The sequence below is a fragment of the Hyla sarda genome, chromosome 1, assembly GCF_029499605.1.
Source record: "Hyla sarda isolate aHylSar1 chromosome 1, aHylSar1.hap1, whole genome shotgun sequence".
Classification (NCBI taxonomy): Eukaryota; Metazoa; Chordata; class Amphibia; order Anura; family Hylidae; genus Hyla; species Hyla sarda.
This window is the reverse complement of record NC_079189.1, coordinates 14,552,239-14,571,578: the sequence shown is the minus strand read 5'-3', so window position 1 is coordinate 14,571,578 and position 19,340 is coordinate 14,552,239. Positions and strand designations below refer to the sequence as shown.

General features: G+C 45.1%; 1 protein-coding gene across 1 annotated transcript in view; it reads left to right on the top strand.

Moving 5' to 3' along the window:
* LOC130356551 (extracellular calcium-sensing receptor-like) overlaps positions 1–19,138 on the top strand; it is a 137,960-nt gene extending 118,822 nt beyond the window's left edge. Inside the window, exon 4 of the mRNA XM_056558634.1 lies at positions 18,039–19,138. Within this exon, the coding sequence (XP_056414609.1) occupies positions 18,039–18,125 (87 nt within the window). The 3' untranslated portion in view covers positions 18,126–19,138. The remainder of the gene's footprint in view (positions 1–18,038) is intronic.
* Positions 19,139–19,340: the final 202 nt, after the last annotated feature.

Here is a 19,340-nt window from a genome sequence, read left to right as displayed (position 1 = left end):
ACCTACCATATGAGGTTAAACTTATCTTCCTGTCCCCTTTTGCAGTAGATCAATTTTTCCCAGGACACTATACTCTCCATTTTCCTGATAAATTGCTCCATTGTAGGAGCCCTTGAGTCTTTCCATAGCTAGGCTATCAATTTTCTAGCATTATGCAATAATCTACCCAAGGCCAATTTACCTGTAGCAGAGAGATGTACATTATCCACATAGCCAAGTATACAAGTTTTAATTTCCATGGGGAGCACCACCTTCCAGATCTTCCCTATCTATATATTATAGAATACCTTCCCAGTATTCCTGAACCTGCAAACACATCCAGAACATATGAATTAAGTCCGCCCCCTCCTTTAAACATTGCTGGCACTTATCTGTACAATATCCAATTTTATGCAAGAAGGAGGGCGTTCTATAAGACCTATAGAGTATATATAATTGGGTTAATCTTGCTCCGTCTCCTAAAGCTTGCGTTGGTACGTTTCCAAGAATAGTCTTCCACTGTTCCCCAGAGGTCCCTCCCTCCCGTTGCCATTTATCAAAGGCTGGTATTACTTGGCTCGTCCATCCCTTAATAGCTAAGAGACGATATAACTGAGAGATAAACCCTTTTTGCTTCTTTTGTTTTAATATAAAGTCCAAAGCTATATCCTTGGATATAGCAAGTGAACAATATCTCTGCTGGGACATAATAGCATGTGATAACTGGAGGTACTGAAAAAATGCCTCTCAGGGTAGGAGAAAATCATTCTGGAGCTCTGCAAAAGTACGGAGAGAGTCATTTAATAAAATATCCTTTAACCGGACTATGCCGAGTTTTCTCCAGTTACCAAACCCTTGTAGTTTTATTAACTCAGGTAAGGTATGATTCCCCCATATTGGGGTATATTCGTTACACTTACCCACCCCTCTAATTTGTTTTACTTTACTCCAGGATTTATGAATTAAGTTAAATATTGGGAGATATGAATGTTTTTTCGTTTTAAATTCCCCTTTCTCTAACGCCGTTATTAAATTATTTGTTGCAAGAGCACTCATCATTATTCGCATATTATCGGTGGGAGATTCCTCAAGATCCCAACCCCTGATATGTTGGCATTGTGATCCAAGGAAATATATCCATGGATTTGACAATGCCAATCCTCCATCTGTCTTCTCCCTTTGAAGATACTCTAATTACATTTTTGGCTTTCTCCCGTTCCAAATCATATCACGTAATTGAAAGTTCATCCTATGAAACAGGGAGAAAGGCAGCCAGATTGGGGAATTATGCAGGAAATACAGGAGTTGCGGCATAACAATCATTTTAATTAGATTTACTCTACCAATTGGAGAGAGATTTATTTAACTTTTTCTTTTTGATGCGATGAAGTAAAGGAAGGAGATTTAGTTTTCCATATTCTTATATCGAAGGGGAAAGTTCTATACCTAAATATTTTATCTGTTTGGCGCATTTAATTGTGAGATCCTTATTAATCTGTATATTTGTAATTTGTCTATCTAATGGAAGTAGGTATGATTTCTCCCAGTTTATAGTAATTCCGGAAAAACTGCCAAAGCATCTAAACGCCTTGACAGTAGCCCGGAGTGAAGAACCCATGTCATTCAGGAAAAGTAAAGTATCATCAGCATATAATGAGATCTTCTTAAAATAATCCCCATACTGGAAACCCACTATCTCCGATGAAGTACGAATGTATCCGCCAATGGCTCCATTATAATAGCAAACAACAAGGGAGACTGTGGACATCCTTGTCTTGTCCCCCGATATAATGGAAAGCTTTCAGACATACAGCCATTTATTCTAATACGGGCTATCGGGTTCTTGTACAGCATCCTGATCCATGAATTTTTTTTTGGCATTAAGCATTTTAAGCATTAATAACTCTGGGATGCTTTTACTTATGAATTTGATTTCAAGACAGTTTTTTTGTGATATATTCTACTTTAACATAGTGGTACATTTTCGTCGAAACTTGCATCATTTCTTGGTGAAAAATTCCAAAATTTCATGAAAAATGTAACAATTTTGCATTGTTCTAACTTTGAAACTCTCTGCTTGTAAGGAACATGGACATACCAAATAAATTATATATTGGTTCACATATACAATATGTCTACTTTATGTTTGCATCATAAAATTGACATGTTTTTACTTTTGGAAGATATCAGAGGGCTTCAAAGTTCAGCAGCAACTTTCCAATTTTTCACAAAATTTTCAAAATCTGAATTTTTCAGGGACCAGTTCAGTTTTGAAGTGGATTTGAAGGGCCTTCATATTAGAAATACCCCATATAAAAACTGCACCCCTCAAAGTAGTCAAAATGACATTCAGTAAGTGTGTTAACCCCTTAGGTGTTTCACAGGAATAGCAGCAAATTGAAGGAGAAAATTCAAAATCTGCATTTTTTTACACTCACATGTTCTTGTAGACCAAGTTTTTGAATTTTTACAAGGGGTAAAAGGAGAGAAATCCCCCAAAATTTGTAACCCAATTTCTCTTGAGTAAGGAAATACCTCATATGTGGATGTCAAAGTGTTCAGCGGGCGCAGTAGAGGACTCAGAAGGGAAGGAGCGACAATAGGAATTTGGAGAGTGAGTTTTTCTGAAATGGTTTTTGAGGGGTATGTCACATTTATGAAGCCCCCAAGGTACCAGAACAGCAAAAAAAGAAAAACCACGTGGCATACTATTTTGGAAACTAAAACTCTCAAGGAACGTAATAAGAGGTACAGTGAGCCTTAACACCCCACAGGTTTTTGATGACTTTTCGTTAAATTTGGATGTGTTAATAATTTTTTTTTTCACTAAAATGTTGGTTTTCCCCCATATTTTGCATTTTTACAAGGGGTAATAGGAGAAAATGCCCCCCAAAATTTGTAACCCCATCTCTTCGGAGTATGGAAATACTCCATGTGCGGGCGTCAAATGCAATGCAGGCACACTATAATGCTCAGAAGAGAAGGAGCCACATTTTATTTTTGGAAAGCAAATGTTGCTGAAATGGTTTTTGGGGGGCATGTCGCATTTAGGAAGCCCCTATGGTGCCAGAACAGCAAAAAAAAAACCTCACATGGCAGACTATTGTGGAAACTATACTCCTCAAGGCACATAACAAGGGGTACAGTGAGCCTTAACACCCCACAGATGTTTGACGACTTTTCTTAAAGTCGGATGTGTGAATGAAAATTATTATTTTTTCACTGAAATGCATTTTCCCCCCAAACTTACAATTTTGCCAAGATGTAATAGGAGTAAAAGCCCCCAAAATTTGTAACCCTGTTTCTTCTGAGTATGGAAATAACCCATATGTGGATGTAAAGTGGTCTGCGGCCGAACTACAATGCTCAGAAGAGAAGTTGCGCCAATGGCTTTTGGAGAGAGAATTTCTTTGGAATGGAGGTCGGGGGTCATGTGCGTTTGCAAAGCCCCCTGTGCTACCAGAACAATGGACCCCCCCACATGTGACCCTATTTCGGAAACTACACCCCTCACGGAATGTAATAAGGGGTGCAGTGAGCATTTACACCCCACTGGCCTTTGATAGATCTTTGGAACAGTGGACTGTGCAAATTCAAAATTACATTTTTCATTTTTATAGATGACTGTTCAAAAAATCTGTCAGACACCTGTGGGGCGTAAATGCTCACTGCACCCCTTATTATATTACATGAGGGGTGTAGTTTCCAAAATGTGGTCACATGTGGAAACTACACACTATGTTCTGGCACTATGGGGGCTTTGTAAACACACATGGCCTTCAATTCCAGACACATTCTCTCTCCAAAAGACCAATGGCGCTCCTTCTCTTCTGAGCCCTGTAGTGCGCCCGAAGAGCACTTTACATCCACATATGGGGTATTTATATACTCAGAAGAAATGGTGTTACAAATTTTGGGGGGCTTTTTTCCTATTACCCCTTGTGAAAGGAAAAATTTGGGATAACACCAGCATTTAAGTGAAAAAATTTAAAATTTTCATTTTCACGTCCAACTTTAATGAAAATTCGTCAAACACCTGTGGGGTGTTAATGCTCACTATACCCCTTGTTACCTTCCATGAGGGGTGTAGTTTCCAAAATGGGGTCACATGTGGGTGTTTTTTGTGTTTATGTCAGAACCACTGTAATGATCAGCCACCCCTGTGAGCAATGTGTGCTCTCACTCCTGTGCCTTGTTGTGCGCCCGCAGAGCATTTTACGTCCACATATGGGGTATTTCCGGACAACACCAGCATGTTAGTGTAAAAAAATTAAAATAAAATTTACAATAACATGCTGGAGTAGACCCTAACTTCACCTTAAGGAGAAAAAGCCCCCAAAAATGTGTTAGGCAAACAGGGTGCCTCCAGCTGTTGCAAAACTTCCAGCATGCCTAGAAAGTCAATTGCTGTCCGGCAATACTGGGAGTTGTCTTGCAACAGCTGGAGGCTCCATTTTGGAAACAGTGTCATACGAGAAATGTTTTATTTTTATTTGGGGGGGGGGGCTGTGTAGGGGTATGTGTATATGTAGTGTTTTACCCTTTATTTTGTGTTAGTGTAGTGTTTTTAGGGTACACTTACACGTTGGGGGTCTTCAGCTAGTTTCCCGCTGGGATTTTGAGCTGCGCCGGAAAATTTGCTGCATTTCAAACTTGAAGCAATGAACTCACTGTAGATCCCCACCCGTGTTTATGCACCCTGTACATTCATATGGGGGGGGGGGGGGGCAAATCTCCAGCTGTCGCAAAACTACCACTACCAGCATGCCCTTTGGCTGTCCGTGCATGCTGGGGGTTGAAGTTATGCAACAGCTGGAGGCACACTGATTGCAAAACTCAGTGTTTTGCAACCAGTGTACTTCCAGCTATTCCAAAACTACAACTCCCAGCATGCACAGACAACCGAAGGACTTGCTGGGAGTTGTAGTTTTGTAACATCTGTAGGGCCACAGTTTGGAGACCACTGTGCCGTGGTGTCCAAACTGTAGCCCTTTCAGATGTTGCAAAACTACAACTCCAAGCATGCCCAGACTGTCCAGGCATGTTGGGAGTTGTAGTTTTGCAAGATCTGAAGGGCCAGATGGTACAGAACTACAACTTCCAGCATGCCTGGACTGTCTGGGCATGCTGGCAGTTGTAGTTTTGCAACATCTGGAAGGGCTACAGTTTGGACACCCCTGCACAGTGGTCTCCAAACTGTGGCCCTCCAGATGTTACAAAACTACAACTCCCAGCATGCCCAGACAGCCTTTGGCTGTCTGAGCTTGCTGGGAGTTGTAGTTTGGCAACTCCTGGAAGGCAGCAGTGAAGATCACTTACCGCTGATCTTTACTGCTGCCTCCGCCGGTCCCGCTGCTGCCTGCCACCAATCCCGCCGCGATCGCCGGTCCCGGGACCGGCCGCCATCTTCCCCCCACTCTGCCCTGACATCCAGGGGCAGGCAGAGTGGGGATTTCAACTTTAACCTCCCGCCCCCCTCCTGCCGTTGGTCATTTATTCCTAAACACCAATGGCAGGGGATAGGAGCGAGGTGGCAGCTGCCACCTCGCTCCTATCCCTCAGGATCATCGGAGCTGTCTCTGACAGCTCCGATCATCCTTATTTTCCAGGCTAATGGGTCACCAGAGACCCGATCAGCCCGGAACCCCACAAGTCCTTGTCATTGGTCAGTCACTAACTGACTGACTAATGACAACGATCAGCAGCAGGGGACCATTCTGATTGGTCCCCAGCTGCATAGCATCATCGATCAGCTGTCCAGAACAGCTGCGATGACGTTTCTATCACCATGCCACCGGACATGGTAATAGAAAATGTAATGGATGCTTATGAACGTCAGTTTGCGTTAAGTCACAGGAAAACTGGACGTTCATAAACTTCCATTAGTGGCAAGGGGTTAAACAAAGTCTGCAAACTACAAGGCTCTTATAACAGCGATCTTATAAGTGCTAAACATTGTTACATGATGTGCATTACAGACAGAGCTGAAGCTAGCTCTTTTTGCTTCTAAGGCGAGAACAGAAAAAAACAGCGATCAGCTAAGTGCTAAACATTGTTACATGATGTGCATTACAGACAGAGCTGGAGCTAGCTCTTTTTGCTCCTGAGGCGAGAACAGAAAAATGTGCCCCCCCCCCCTCCCCCATTTTGGCTTGGGGCACCCCTTGGAAAAAAAAATTGCGGGACACCCTTACCGAATAATCAGTCATTCTCTTTTTTTATTTCTTCCCCATATGGCACAGGACATTATGGAACCTGCAACACAAACATATTAGTAGGGATGTCCCGATACCGATACTAGTATCGGTATCAGGACCAATAACCGGTATTTGCATGGTATCAGGGACTTGTCTAATGTCCCCGATACCAAAGCCGATACCTGGTGGAGTGCTCCGCTGCTTCTATGATCCGCATCAAGCCGCAGCCCTGTTCTGCCGTTCCGATTACTGCTGCTGCTCCGTTCTGCCGTCTGCATCCTGTGGTCTTATGGAGGAGCATGTGACACCCACGTCACTCCACGTCCTCCCCTGCGCCCAGGGTAACGCTACTGAGGAAGCAGAGTGACGTGTGTGTCACATGCTCCTTCATAAGACCACAGGATGCAGACGGCAGAACGGAGCAGCAGCAGTAAAGGGAGCGGCAGAACGGGACAGCGGATCGGCGACAGGCAAGTAAGCAGCTACAAGTGGGGTCCTCCTGGCTACAAGGGGGGGGGGGTCCTCCTGGCTAAAAGTCGGGTCCTGCTGGCTAAAAGTCGGGTCCTGCTGGCTAAAAGGGGGGGTCCTGCTGGCTAAAAGGGGGGTCCTGCTGGCTAAAAAGGGGGGGGGGTCCTGCTGGCTAAAAGGGGGGCCGTGCTGGCTAAAAGGGGGGTCCTGCTGGCTAAAAGGGAGGTCCTGCTCACTAAAAGTTGGGTCCTGCTGGCTAAAAGGGGGGGTCCTGTTGGCTAAAAGGGGGGGTCCTGCTGGCTAAAAGGGAGGTCCTGCTCACTAAAAGTTGGGTCCTGCTGGCTGAAAGGGGGGGTCCTGCTGGCTAAAAGGGGGGTCCTGCTGGCTAAAGGGGGGGCTCTGCTGGCTAAAAGGGGGGCCCTGCTGGCTAAAAGGGGGGTCCTGCTGGCTAAAAGGGGGTCCTGCTGGCTAAAAGGGGGGGTCTTGCTAGCTAATAGTCGGGTCCTTCTGGCTAAAAGTCGGGTCCTGCTGGCTAAAAGGGAGGTCTTTGCTCACTAAAAGTCGGGTCCTTCTGGCCAAAAGTCGGGTCCTTCTGGCTAAAAGTCGGGTCCTTCTGGCTAAAAGTTGGGTCCTGCTGGCTAAAAGGGAGGTCTTTGCTCACTAAAAGTCGGGTCCTTCTGGCCAAAAGTCGGGTCCTTCTGTCTAAAAGTTGGGTCCTGCTGGCTAAATGGGGGGTGCTGCTGGCTAAAAGGGAGGTCCTGTTCTCTAAAATTTGGGTCCTGCTAGTTAAAAGGGGAGCTTTGCTGGCTAAAAGGCGGGGGGGGGGGGGGGGGCTGCTGGCTAAAAGGGGGGCCCTGCTGGCTAAAAGGGGGGTCCTGCTAGCTACAGGAGGGCTGATACAAATGTCTGCAGGGGGGCTGCTGTCTACAGGGTGGGCTGCTGTCTAATGTCTTCAACTATCTATACTACTTACAAGGGGATACTAAATACTATTAAAGGCAATCTTACAGCAGAGTCACCTGCACTAACTTAAATTTATAGATAGATAGTGCAGGTGACCCGGTTTCTACCGTTGCTCACCATGTGATCATCAGTCATCGGACTCGCCGCCAATACAAATTCCCTGTTCTGTCCAATGGAAAAGAGACAAATCTTGGCTCATACTACCGCAGCCGCCTCCATTGTACACAACAAGGACCCACATATCATATGGTAAGCAGCGCCAGAAACCGGGTCACCCTGGTGTCAGATTCCCTTTAAAATAAAAGTACTCGTACTTGGTATCGGCGAGTACTAGAATTAAAGTATCGGTACTCGTACTCGGTCTTAAAAAAATGGTATCGGGACATCCCTACATATTAGTATTAGGCTCTGTACTTTTCCAGCATTATCCTCCCCTTTTCCCTACAAATGACTCCAGTCTACTCCAAACACAATGCTAGCAGTCTTCCCACAATGCACAAGGGGGGAGATTTATCAAAACCTTTGCAGAGGAAAAGTTGCCCAATTGCCATATTCCGCATTGCCATATTTCCCACCAGAGTGTCCTGGCACCCTGCTTGGGAATCAATGCCTCAGTGTAATGTGTGCTGGACCCCCCTTGCGCCCCCTTGCAACAGCGAGCCTGAGACGATCACCTCACTCGCCTCATCAGAGCTACAGCCCTGATTACAGAACATACAAGTGCAAAAAACACAAACTTAAAAAAAATAAAATAAAATCTGTGATAAAAATGCTATAAAAAAGAGGTAGTATTAAATGTGACAAGGTCATCAAGGGTGGATTTAAAAGGGAGGCAGTTTAACATAAACCTGAGTGAGGGGAACTCTGAGGACCCATGCGCTCCAGTACGCTTAAAACAGTATTTGTCTACAACACTAGCAGGTGTGTACTTATGGCTGGCCTTTCACAGTATCTAGGCCCTTAAGACTTTAACAGGAACAAAATAGTACACCACTTAGCTGTACGTATGTGGTATGCACTCATGAGGGGAGGACAATGCGCTCCAGTATGCTTAAAAAAGTATTTGTGTACAACACCAGCCGGTGTGTACTTTTGGCTGGCCTTTCACAGTATCTAGGCCCTTAAGACTTTAACAGGAACAAAATAGTACACCACTTAGATGTACGTATGTGGTATGCACTTATGAGGGGAGGACAATGCGCTCCAGTAAGCTTAAAAAAGTATTTGTGTACAACACCAGAAGTACACACCAGTGCTGCAGCACACAGTCGTTGTGTACTACACCCAAAATTGCACTTTCTCTCTCAATCTCACTCCCTTCCCTATCAGTGCTTCTAGGCAGGAATTGGGCTTGAGGTGAATCACTGCTGTTCAGTGTGACACACTGCTCTCTGTCCCTCTCTGTAATAGAACACTGTAGTGACTGGGAGGTGAATCGCTGCTGGAAAAATGCTTTTCTGTGCAACACACAGGGCTGTCTGCCCCTCTATCTCTCTGCAATAAAAGGCTGAAGTGACTGGGTGCAAGATGGCTGCCGATTATATAGGGCTATGGCATCACAGGGGTGGCTGGCTGCTGATAGGCTGCATGCTGCATAAGATTCAGGGTCATCCCGCCTACCCTTGTTCCCACATTCCCAGGATTCCTTGCCCCATGTACTCACATGTGGATCCACCATTTAATATGCCCTGAAGCCTGGACTGCACTAAATGGAGTTTAATTAAGTGATTCACGGATTTGTCTGATTCGATTCGCTCATCCCTATTTGTAACATTTTGATTACTCACAAAAGTGGCACAAAAAAGTGCTTAGGTGCATATGAGACTTTTTTGTCGAATTTTTGTAACAAGCAAAAAGGCTCTAAGTACCTTGATAAATGTCCCCCTTTGTACTTTCTGTGGTGCCCTATGATAGGGTACCATTGAAAATAGGGACTGAGCAGGAGGCATAAGCTGTATCCCTCCTGGTCAGTGAATACTTGCTGGACAGGTATAAGGATCTTTGTGGTGCTCTTGTGAGGAGTGGAATATAGCTGGAGTGAAAGCTGCTCTTCCCAACTCCAACATCCAGCTCCTGTATTTGGTGTTTACAACCAATTCTTACAGGAGAAAAGTCTGTTTTTCTTCATTTTGGTTGCAGGGGAACTTTGCATATTTTTTTTTATAGATTGTATACTTAATTGAGATGTTGTTAGATTTGTTCAACTGCTATATGTGTAATAAGTATCTTTAGGATTTGGTCATCCTAGGGGTCCTCCTGTCAGAACTCCACCACCATCAGAGGTTTATCTTGGAAAAAAGCCAACAAATATCCATTGTATCTGCAAAAACATATGTTTTACATACATAACAATGAAACCACTGTGCTCTCCCTACAATGCACTGACACTTTATTCAAGCACAAGTCTAGTAACTTATTGTACCTCCTGTGACCAATAGAACTGGAGCAATTCATTATGAGACATGTCAGATTCCAGTAGGTGTTGAAAATGTTCTACAGCACCATGTGGACAGATTCTTGCAGTGGCTGCACATTAGATGAAACTATCCTGTAGAAAGTGTCCTACCACCATTGGGTAAAAAAAATATCATGAAGGAATGAAATTGGTTGGCCATAATACATGAATCATTGGAGCCAGGGTGTTGTCAGGCTATTTTTTACCGATATAATCAGATGTTATGAACAAGAAACTGGATGTCCAGCGCCAAGATTCGTGGAAAACGGATTCTTTAATGCTTAAAAAGCCATAACAGGGGTCAATGTGACGCGTTTCAGATGCGTTAGCACCCTTAATGTACGATTAAGGGTGCTAACGCATCTGAAACGCGTCACATTGACCCCTGTTGTGGCTTTTTAAGCATTAAAGAATCCGTTTTGCACGAATCTTGGCGCTGGACATCCAGTTTCTTGTTTTGCTACAGTAGTGCTGCCTCGCACAGTCCGTACGCCTGGGGCCCTGGAGGGTGAGCTGAGAATTCCATTACCTCTTCTGTTCCAATCAGATGTTATGATATGAAAGATATATGAAAGATACAACCTGGCAAAGCGTTCAGATTGAATCAAAATGATTCAATTTAATGAATTTTCACCAAGTCAGGAAGTTTGAGAAAGACAGAGTGGAATGTGTGAAGTAATCAAAGTGGATTAGACAAGACAATACCCATGATGTTTGGCAAGCCTCCAAGGAAAGTCCTGGAAAGTGAAACATTTGATGTAATGATCTCTATACAAAGTAATATAAATTATGTCTGAACTAACCCCATGCAAGTACCAGGCATCTCCTTACCCCACACTGTATCCGGCTCCTCTCTGCCTGCGCATCGCTGGCGCGCACATGCCCAACCCATGCTCTATCGCACCGGCGATATGCAATTTAAAGGGCCAGTGCGCCCTTAATTGTGGTCACCTGTGCTGACTCTATAAGAGTCAGCACTTCCCTTTCCCTGTGTCTGATCTTTGTTTGCCTAGTGCCTTAGAGAAAGCATTACTGTGTTTGCCCTGCCATGTTCTGACCTTCTGTTCCGTGACCTGATCTTGCTCCTCTGCCGCCTGCCTATTGACCTCCTGCTACGTTCCTGAACACACGCCTGTGCCACCTGCCCTGACCTTCTGCTATCCTGACAAGTTGCCAGATCTCTCTTGTGCCACGTATCTCCTCAGCAGCCAGTGTGGACGAGTCGTGTCAGGGGTAGCGACCTGGGTGCTGCCTGCCACAGCAAGTCCATCCTGCTTTGCGGCAGGCTCTGGTGGAAACCAGCAGCCCCTAAGACTCTGCTCCCTGACACGACCAAAGCCATCATCCACACAGGTACAGTAGATCTACTACCTCAGTGAGTGCTACAGTAAGATCTGGCCATGGATCCCGCTAGGGTGCCTCTGCCTGATGTCTTGGACCTTTCCACCATCATGGCTCCACAGTCGCAGCAGTTAGCTCGTCAGGCGCAACAACTTGTCTGCCATGATGCAACAACTTCTTGCCGCCCAGCAGCAACAACAGCAGCTGCAACCTGCTCCTGTTTCTCCTCCTGTACCTGCAACTCCTTCCGGATCCAAGCTTCTTTTATCCTTGCCCACAAAGTATGGAGGAGATCCTAAGTTGTGTAGAGGCTTTGTGACTCTATGCATTTGGAGTTCATGGCTGATCAGTTCCCGACAGTGGCGTTTATGGTCAGTCTTGTCCGGGAAAGCCCTGGCCTGGGCTACTCCTCTCTGGGATAATAATGACCTGGTCCCCTCTAACCTGCCAGCCTTTCTAGCTGAATTACGAAGTATATTTGAAGAACCCGTACGAGCCTCCTCAGCCGACGAGACGGCTCTTCTGAATCTCAACCAAGGGAACGCCTTCGTTGGCGACTAGGCGGTTCAATTCCGCACTTCAGCCTTTGAGCGGATGGGAGGTAGGCAAGGTTCTTGTGGTCCGTGAAAATACTCGCAGGGTGGATGGAGCCCTCGAGAAGATGCCTCCACTCCTCAAGTGCCAATTTTATGGCCAACTGTTCCCTGTCACCAATAGAATAGTTTCTCTCGGCGGGGGTGAAGGTCTTGGAGTAAAAACCGCAAGTGAGTGTCTTGCCCCTGGGTGACTTTTGGGTGAGTACGGCTCCGGCTCCCACTGAGGAGGCATCCACTTCCAGGGAAAAAGGCTTAATGGGGTCAGGTCTGGAGAGTACAGGTGCAGTGGCAAAAAAAGTTTTCAAAGACTGGAAGGCCTCTTCAGCTTGAGAAGGCCATCATTTAGGATTAGCCCCTTTCTTGGTGAAAGCTACTATGGGAGGCACCAGAGTGGAATAATGGGGAATGAATTGCCTATAATAATTGGCGAAACCCAAAAATATTTGAATGGTACGGAGTCCAGAGGGGCGTGGCCAGTCCAGTACCGCTGAGAGCTTGGCTGGGTCCATCTGTAGACCCTGGACTGAAATGATATACCCTAGGAAGGGCAAGCTGGACTGCTCGAACAGACACTTCTCGATCTTAGCGTATAGTCGATTCTTTCTAAGGCGCAACAGAACTAGATGAACATGGTCCCGATGTTGGTCCAGGTTGGTGGAGAAGATGAGGATGTCATCAAGGTAAACAACCACGCAGGTGTAGAGCAAGTCTCTAAAAATGTCATTGACAAATTCTTGGAATACCGTATGCACGTTGCAAAGACCGAATGGCATCACCAGGTATTCAAAATGGCCATTCCGTGTGTTGAAAGCGGTCTTCCACTCGTCACCCTCTCTGATTCGGATCAGGTTGTAAGCTCCTCGCAGGTCCAACTTGGTGAAAATCCTAGCCCCAAGGAGATGGTCAAATAGCTCAGAGATCAAGGGGAGAGGGTAACGATTCTTGACGGTAATCTTGTTTAGACCTCTGTAGTCTATGCAAGGACGGAGGGAGCTGCCCTTTTTGGCAACAAAGAAAAAACCAGCCCCAGCAGGAGAGGAAGATTTTCTTATAAAACCTCTCTGTAGATTTTCCCGAATGTAGTCCGACATGGCGAAAGTCTCTGGTGGTGAGAGTGGGTAGATTCTACCCCGGGGGGGAGTAGTCCCAGGCACCAGGTCGATAGGACAATCGTAGGGTCTATGGGGTGGAAGAACCTCGGCTTGCTTCTTGCAAAAAACATCAGCGAAGCAGTGGTAAGGCTCCGGAAGCCCAGGTGGCGGAGGAACAGCGGGGTTTTGCTTGACAAAGACAGACTTGAGGCAACGGCCGGAGCAAGAGGCACCCCACTTCAGGATCTCTCCGGAGGACCAATCCAGGATGGGACAGTGACGGTGAAGCCAAGGCAAGCCCAGGAGGAGTTCTGAGGAGCAGTATGGGAGGACCAAGAACTCCAAAGTCTTTGTATGCGAAAATCCGATGTCCATCTGTAATGGCAAAGTGCGGTACTGCACAGTGGCAGAAAGTCTTTCACCATTGACAGTAGAAATGAAGCATGGCTTGGGCAAACGAACCACAGGGATCTGATACTTGTCAACCAGAGAGGCGTGGATGAAATTACCGGCAAATCCGGAATCCAAGAAGGTGGTAGCAGGAAAGGTAGATTTGGCAGGCACGGTGAGCTGAACCGATATAGTAAGACGTGGAGAGGAGGAATCCACACCTAGTAACGCCTCTCCTACATTCACTAGGTGAGTGCATTTCCCGAACGCGGTGGACGGAGAGGACAGTCTTTAAGGAAATGCTCGGTACTGGCGCAGTACAGACACAGATTCTGATTTCTTCGACGACTCCGTTCTTGAGTGGTCAGGCGAGACCGATCCACATGCATGGCCTCCACGCCGGGAGACCCAGAGAAGGGTTGCGGTGGACACTGGAAACCCGGAGCCAGCTGAGGATAGCGTCTTGGACGAGCTTTCTCCTTTTCATGCTGCAGTTCCTCTTTTCTCTCCAGGAAACGCTTGTCAATCCTAGTGGCCAGCAGTATAAGGTCACTAAGGGTAGATGGCATCTCACGTGCCGCCAGGACGTCCTTGATTTCACTGCGTAGTCCCTTCTTAAATGTGGCACATAGTGCATCATCATTCCAATTCAACTCGGAAGCAAGAGTGCGGAATTGGATGGCATAATCACCCACGGTAGAACCTCCTTGGGTCAGGTTCAGCAAAGCAGTCTCTGCAGAGGACACCCTGGCAGGTTCCTCGAATACACTGTGGAACTCTTGGCAAAAAATCCGAACGGAGGTAGTGGCTGGATCAGCGCGGTCCCATAAAGGTGTAGCCCAGGCCAGGGCCTTCCCTGTTAACAGACTGAGAATGAAGGCCACCTTGGCAAGTTCAGATGGAAACTGGTCGGCCATTAATTCAAGGTGGAGAGAGCACTGCGACAGGAACCCACGGCACTGCTTCGGATCTCCGCCATACTTGTCGGGCAAGGACAAGCGGATTCTGGAAGAGGAGACGGCTGCTGGCTGAGGCGGGGCAACCGGCATAGGCAGAGGAGACCATGCTGCACCATGGCGGTCAACTTGGCCAGCTGTTGACCTTGCTGGGCGATCTGCTGCGTCTGTTGAGCCACTACGGTAGTGAGATCCGCAAGGCTAGCAAGAGGTACCTCAGCGGGATCCATGGCCAGATCTTACTGTAATGGTCCGGACAGGTAACTGAAGGTGGATCCGCTGGACCAGAGGAGTGATGATGTGGGCCGTACCCAGGGAACGGAATCTAAGGAGCTACTGGTCTTCACCAGGGCCCGCCGCAAAGCGGAATGGTCTTGCTGCGGCAGGTAGCCCCCAGGTCAAGGCAGGAAGCACGGGTTCAGAGGCGGAGGTCACAGGCAAGGGTTGGCAACAGGCAGGGAACACTAATGATATGGAACGCTTTCTCTCGGCACGAGGCACAAAGATCTGGCGAGGGCAGGAAGGGGCTGGAAACCTTTATTAGAACAGTGAGGACAAGGCACCAATCAATGGTGCGCTGGCCCTTCAAATTTTATGAAGCCGGCGCGCGCCCTAAGGAGCGGGGCCGCGCGCGCTGGGAGGCAGAGGCAGTGTATGAGGACGGGGCCGCGGGTAAGTGGACATGGGATACGGAGTGTGTGCGGGGACCTGCCGCCACACTAACCGCATCCCCAATGGAGGAGACCATGCGCTCTCGGTCAGCGTGTCTGACCGGGACGCACAGGGACACCGTGGGCCGGGGCAGAGACAGCGAGCACTCCGATCCAGAGGAGGAGACCGGAGCGCTCACTGTTACACAGCCTTTGCCCATTCCGGAAACTCCTTGGTCTCACATAGCTAAGGACTTTATTATCGATATATCACCTTCCTATAATAATATGGTCATCTGGGTGGTGGTCGATTGATTCTCCAAAATGGCTCATTTCATTCCGTTACCAGGTCTTCCATCTGCTCCACAGCTGGCAAAACATTTTCTTCAACATATTTTTCGCCTTCATGGCCTTTCGAATCATATCGTCTCGGATTGTGGAGTGCAATTTGTTTCCAAATTCTGGCGTGCTCTCTGTTCCTGTCTTAACATCAATCTGTACTTTTCCTTTGCCTACCATCCTGAGATCAACGGTCAGGTGGAGAGAGTGAATCAAATCCTGGAAAGCTATTTCCGTCATTTTGTCTCAGCTCAACAGGACGATTGGGTCGACCTCCTACCCTGGGCAGAGTTCTCATACAATCATAAGGATTCTGAGTCTACGAGGACTTCACCATTCTTTGTTGTCTATGGTCATCATCTTTGTTTTCCTCTTCCTCTTCCAGTCTCTTCTGGCGTGCTTCACTTCACTTCCATTTAGCAACAGACTTGGCATTCTCTGTTTCTACTCCGTCTTTCTCTCCCGGTGATTTGGTTGTCCTCCAAATATATCCATTTTAAGATTCCCAGCTAAAAGTTGGGTCCTCGTTTCCTGGGCCTTTTTGAGGTGTTGCAATGAATTAATCCAGTCTCCTATAAACTTTGTCTGCCTTCTTCTCTGCGTATTCCTAATTCTTACCATGTTTCTCTCCTCAAGCCATTCCCGTCACTTAGGGTGCGTGCGCGCCAGCGCTATGCGATTTAAATGACCAGTATGCCCTTAATTGTGGTCAACTGTGCTGTCTCTATAAGAGTCAGAATTCCCTTTCCCTGTGCCGGATCTTTGTTTGCCTAGTGCCTTAGAGAAAGCTTTGCTGTGTTTGCCCTGCTGTGCTCTGACCTTCTGTTCCATGACCTGACCTTTCTTCTGTGCCGTCTGCCTATTGACCTCCTGCTATGTTCCTGACCACACACCTCTGCCGCCTGCCCTGACCTTCTGCTATCCTGACTACGAGTTTCCAGATCCCTCTAGTGCCACGTATCTCCTCAGCAGCCTGTGTGGACGAGTCGTGTCAGGGGTAGCGTCCTGGGTGCCGCTTGCCAGCAAGTACATCCCGCTTTGCGGTAGGCTCTGGTGAAAACCAGCAGCACCTTAGACTCCGCTCCCTGACACGGCCCAAGCAGTCATCCAAATAGGTACAGCGGATCTACTACCTCTGTGAGTGTTACACTTCGTTAAATATTGTTAAATAACTTACTGATATATCATTGATTTAAATCTGACATTACATCATTGATATTCATTATATAATTTGTATTATGGTCTGTTTTTATTATTCTCCTTAATGTTAATCACATGTAACCAATAAATATATCTATAATTTTTATAATAACTGCGTTACCATTTTATTATATTGCAAAAGTTACTTCTACCACTACTTCATAGAACTCATATCTGGGGAAATATTCGGGCCCAGATATGGTGAATTGCATCGTTTGTATATTTTTAGCAATTCCTAATGGTCATAATATTATTTTTGATATTTTTGTTGACCATAATTAGTAATTCATAATTCATGTATGAGTTATTACCCAAACATTAATGGAGGCACTGCTGAGATTGTAGCTTGATCTAGAGTACTTTTGTAATATTAATAACGTGTGACTGTTGTGTATAATTTGCATTGTTTAATTCCATTACTAGACATTGTATTGTTAGTTTGGTAGAGTGTGTCCATAGTCATTGCAGTTGGTTATAATAAAGTGTCTTAATTAGTATGCCACCTAGTGGTTGGCAACCTTGCTATGTAATCAATGTTATGTACATATTTCCTGGCATTAAAAGCAAGAGTCAGGGAACATATGTAGGTTCCATTAGCCTAGGCAATTGGGTCCTGATTCTGGTTAATAGTCTGACCAAGAATCTTCCTATATTCCTAGCCAATCTGCTCCATAAGTGGAGAGAGAACCCAAAAGTTACCCATATGTGAAATGGACTCAGATCATAGATAGTTGATTGTAAGTGAAGTCCCAAGGAACAGGGTGTGGCAGGACAAATAGAGGAACTTTAAATAAAGTCTGACCCCATATTTTTGATAAAAAGAATCTATAAGCGAACAATAATTAAACAGGTTAGTGATGTTGATATAACCTTGTTTTCTTCTTTTTAGTGTTCCTGATTCTTCCATAAATGCAAGACAAATGAACCAGCTACAGGAGCCATATTGTCTGTGTAGCATAAGTGTTTAAATCAGCTAAAATTTATATAGTTGCCCCAAAATGTTATAAGTAACGTAGGGAACCTACACATTTTTTACAAGCCTTTGTGTCAAAAGAGTCTATGGTTCTGGTCCATATGTTGACTCAGAATTTTCCTATAATTCAAGCCCAATACCTCCTATAGTTGAGAGTTTACCCCCATAAGTGTAATGAACTCCATTCACTAAAGTCCTAGATTACAGGGGAAGTGAGTAGTATAACTCATGGTAGGATAATAGAAAAACGTTGTGAATAAAGTTTGATCCAATAAGTAGAATGTGCAAGTGAATTAAACATGTTAATTGCTATGTGTGCTAACCATGTATTCTTGCTAACAATTTCTTGTAAGATTCTAATGTACAATCTGCAATTGTCGCAGATATGTTTAACCCCAAAGGGGGGCAATTTTTTTCATAACTCTGATTAATCTTTTCAGATTTCCAATGTTTATTCACCTGTTGTGAACTTCTTCCAAGTATTTACCTGGACAGCAGAACGCTGCAAGTTAAGTTGTTCTTTATAGTAAATGGTAAATTGATGGTCTTAACACTTATGAGCCCCCTATAATTTAGAAGGGGGAATACAAAAAAAATATGCAAGACTGTATTTAAATACTTAGGTTAATTAAACCCTAAGTGCCATAAAAGTCTCCTAAGATACTGGAAGAGCAAGAGAAGTTTGCAGTAACATTAAGCTGTGTTTTGTTGTTTTGATTTGCAAAGGCTGTAAGCTCCAGTAACTTTGCCCACCTTAGATCGGAGATGGAGCACATTCCTCTGTCATAGGTGGATGTCACCTTCTCTGCAAAAGGTCGCAGAGCTGAAGGAAAGGTCAAAGCTAATAGGAGGGGGGAAGAGTAAGATTTTCTCCACTCCATTGAATGGAAATTCTTTAATTCACTGAGTGAATTAAAAGAGAAAGGAAAAAAGTTGTTTTAATATTCAGCTGAGACAGGCATGTCCAGTGAAGCAAATTTCTTAATGTAATTAATAGTTATAACAAGTTAAATAATGATAATTATGACTTTATTGATAATTGATTACTAACTAAATTTCTCCACAGGATCATTAATTTGATGTTTGTGCAGAGTGTTGTTTATTTTAGTGTTAAAGACAGTGAAGCAACGTAGCTGTGTCTTGTGCCATGGACGTCATGAGTCAGAACTGAAATTACATCATTGAAAATTTGAAGATGGAGACACATTATAAATTCCTTAAGAATGGGGATGGTATTGTATAACTGGAAAACATGAACTGTTATACTAACCCATATGTGTCTAACATGTGTCTAACATATGTGTCATGTGTAACTATATTGTGTGACTAAATTGTTGTCACTGTGTCCCAATGAACAATGTATTACTCTGTTTGGAGGTAGTCTCAAATATTGGATTATTATCCTAAATATACGTATAGGGCAGTATTAGCCAAGCAGAGGATGAAAAGTTATATCTATTCTTGATCCCTCTGTAGTTTATTTTTCTTTGGTAGTATCATAAGAGTAACCTAAACTTATTTGCTAGCTAAAGTATGTCATAAGTCAAAGGCCTAAAGTAGGCAGGTATATGTGTTCTATAGTCAATGTTGAGTTTTTCTCATACTGTCTGTTTTCTTAAGCCTAGGTGATAGCCCAAGATGGGATCACATTTGATGGAAAGACAGATGGTGGAATCCTAACATATTTTTATCCGAAACCGAGCGAGCCTGGGAAGAGAGCTAGGTGAAACGTCCAGTTGGAG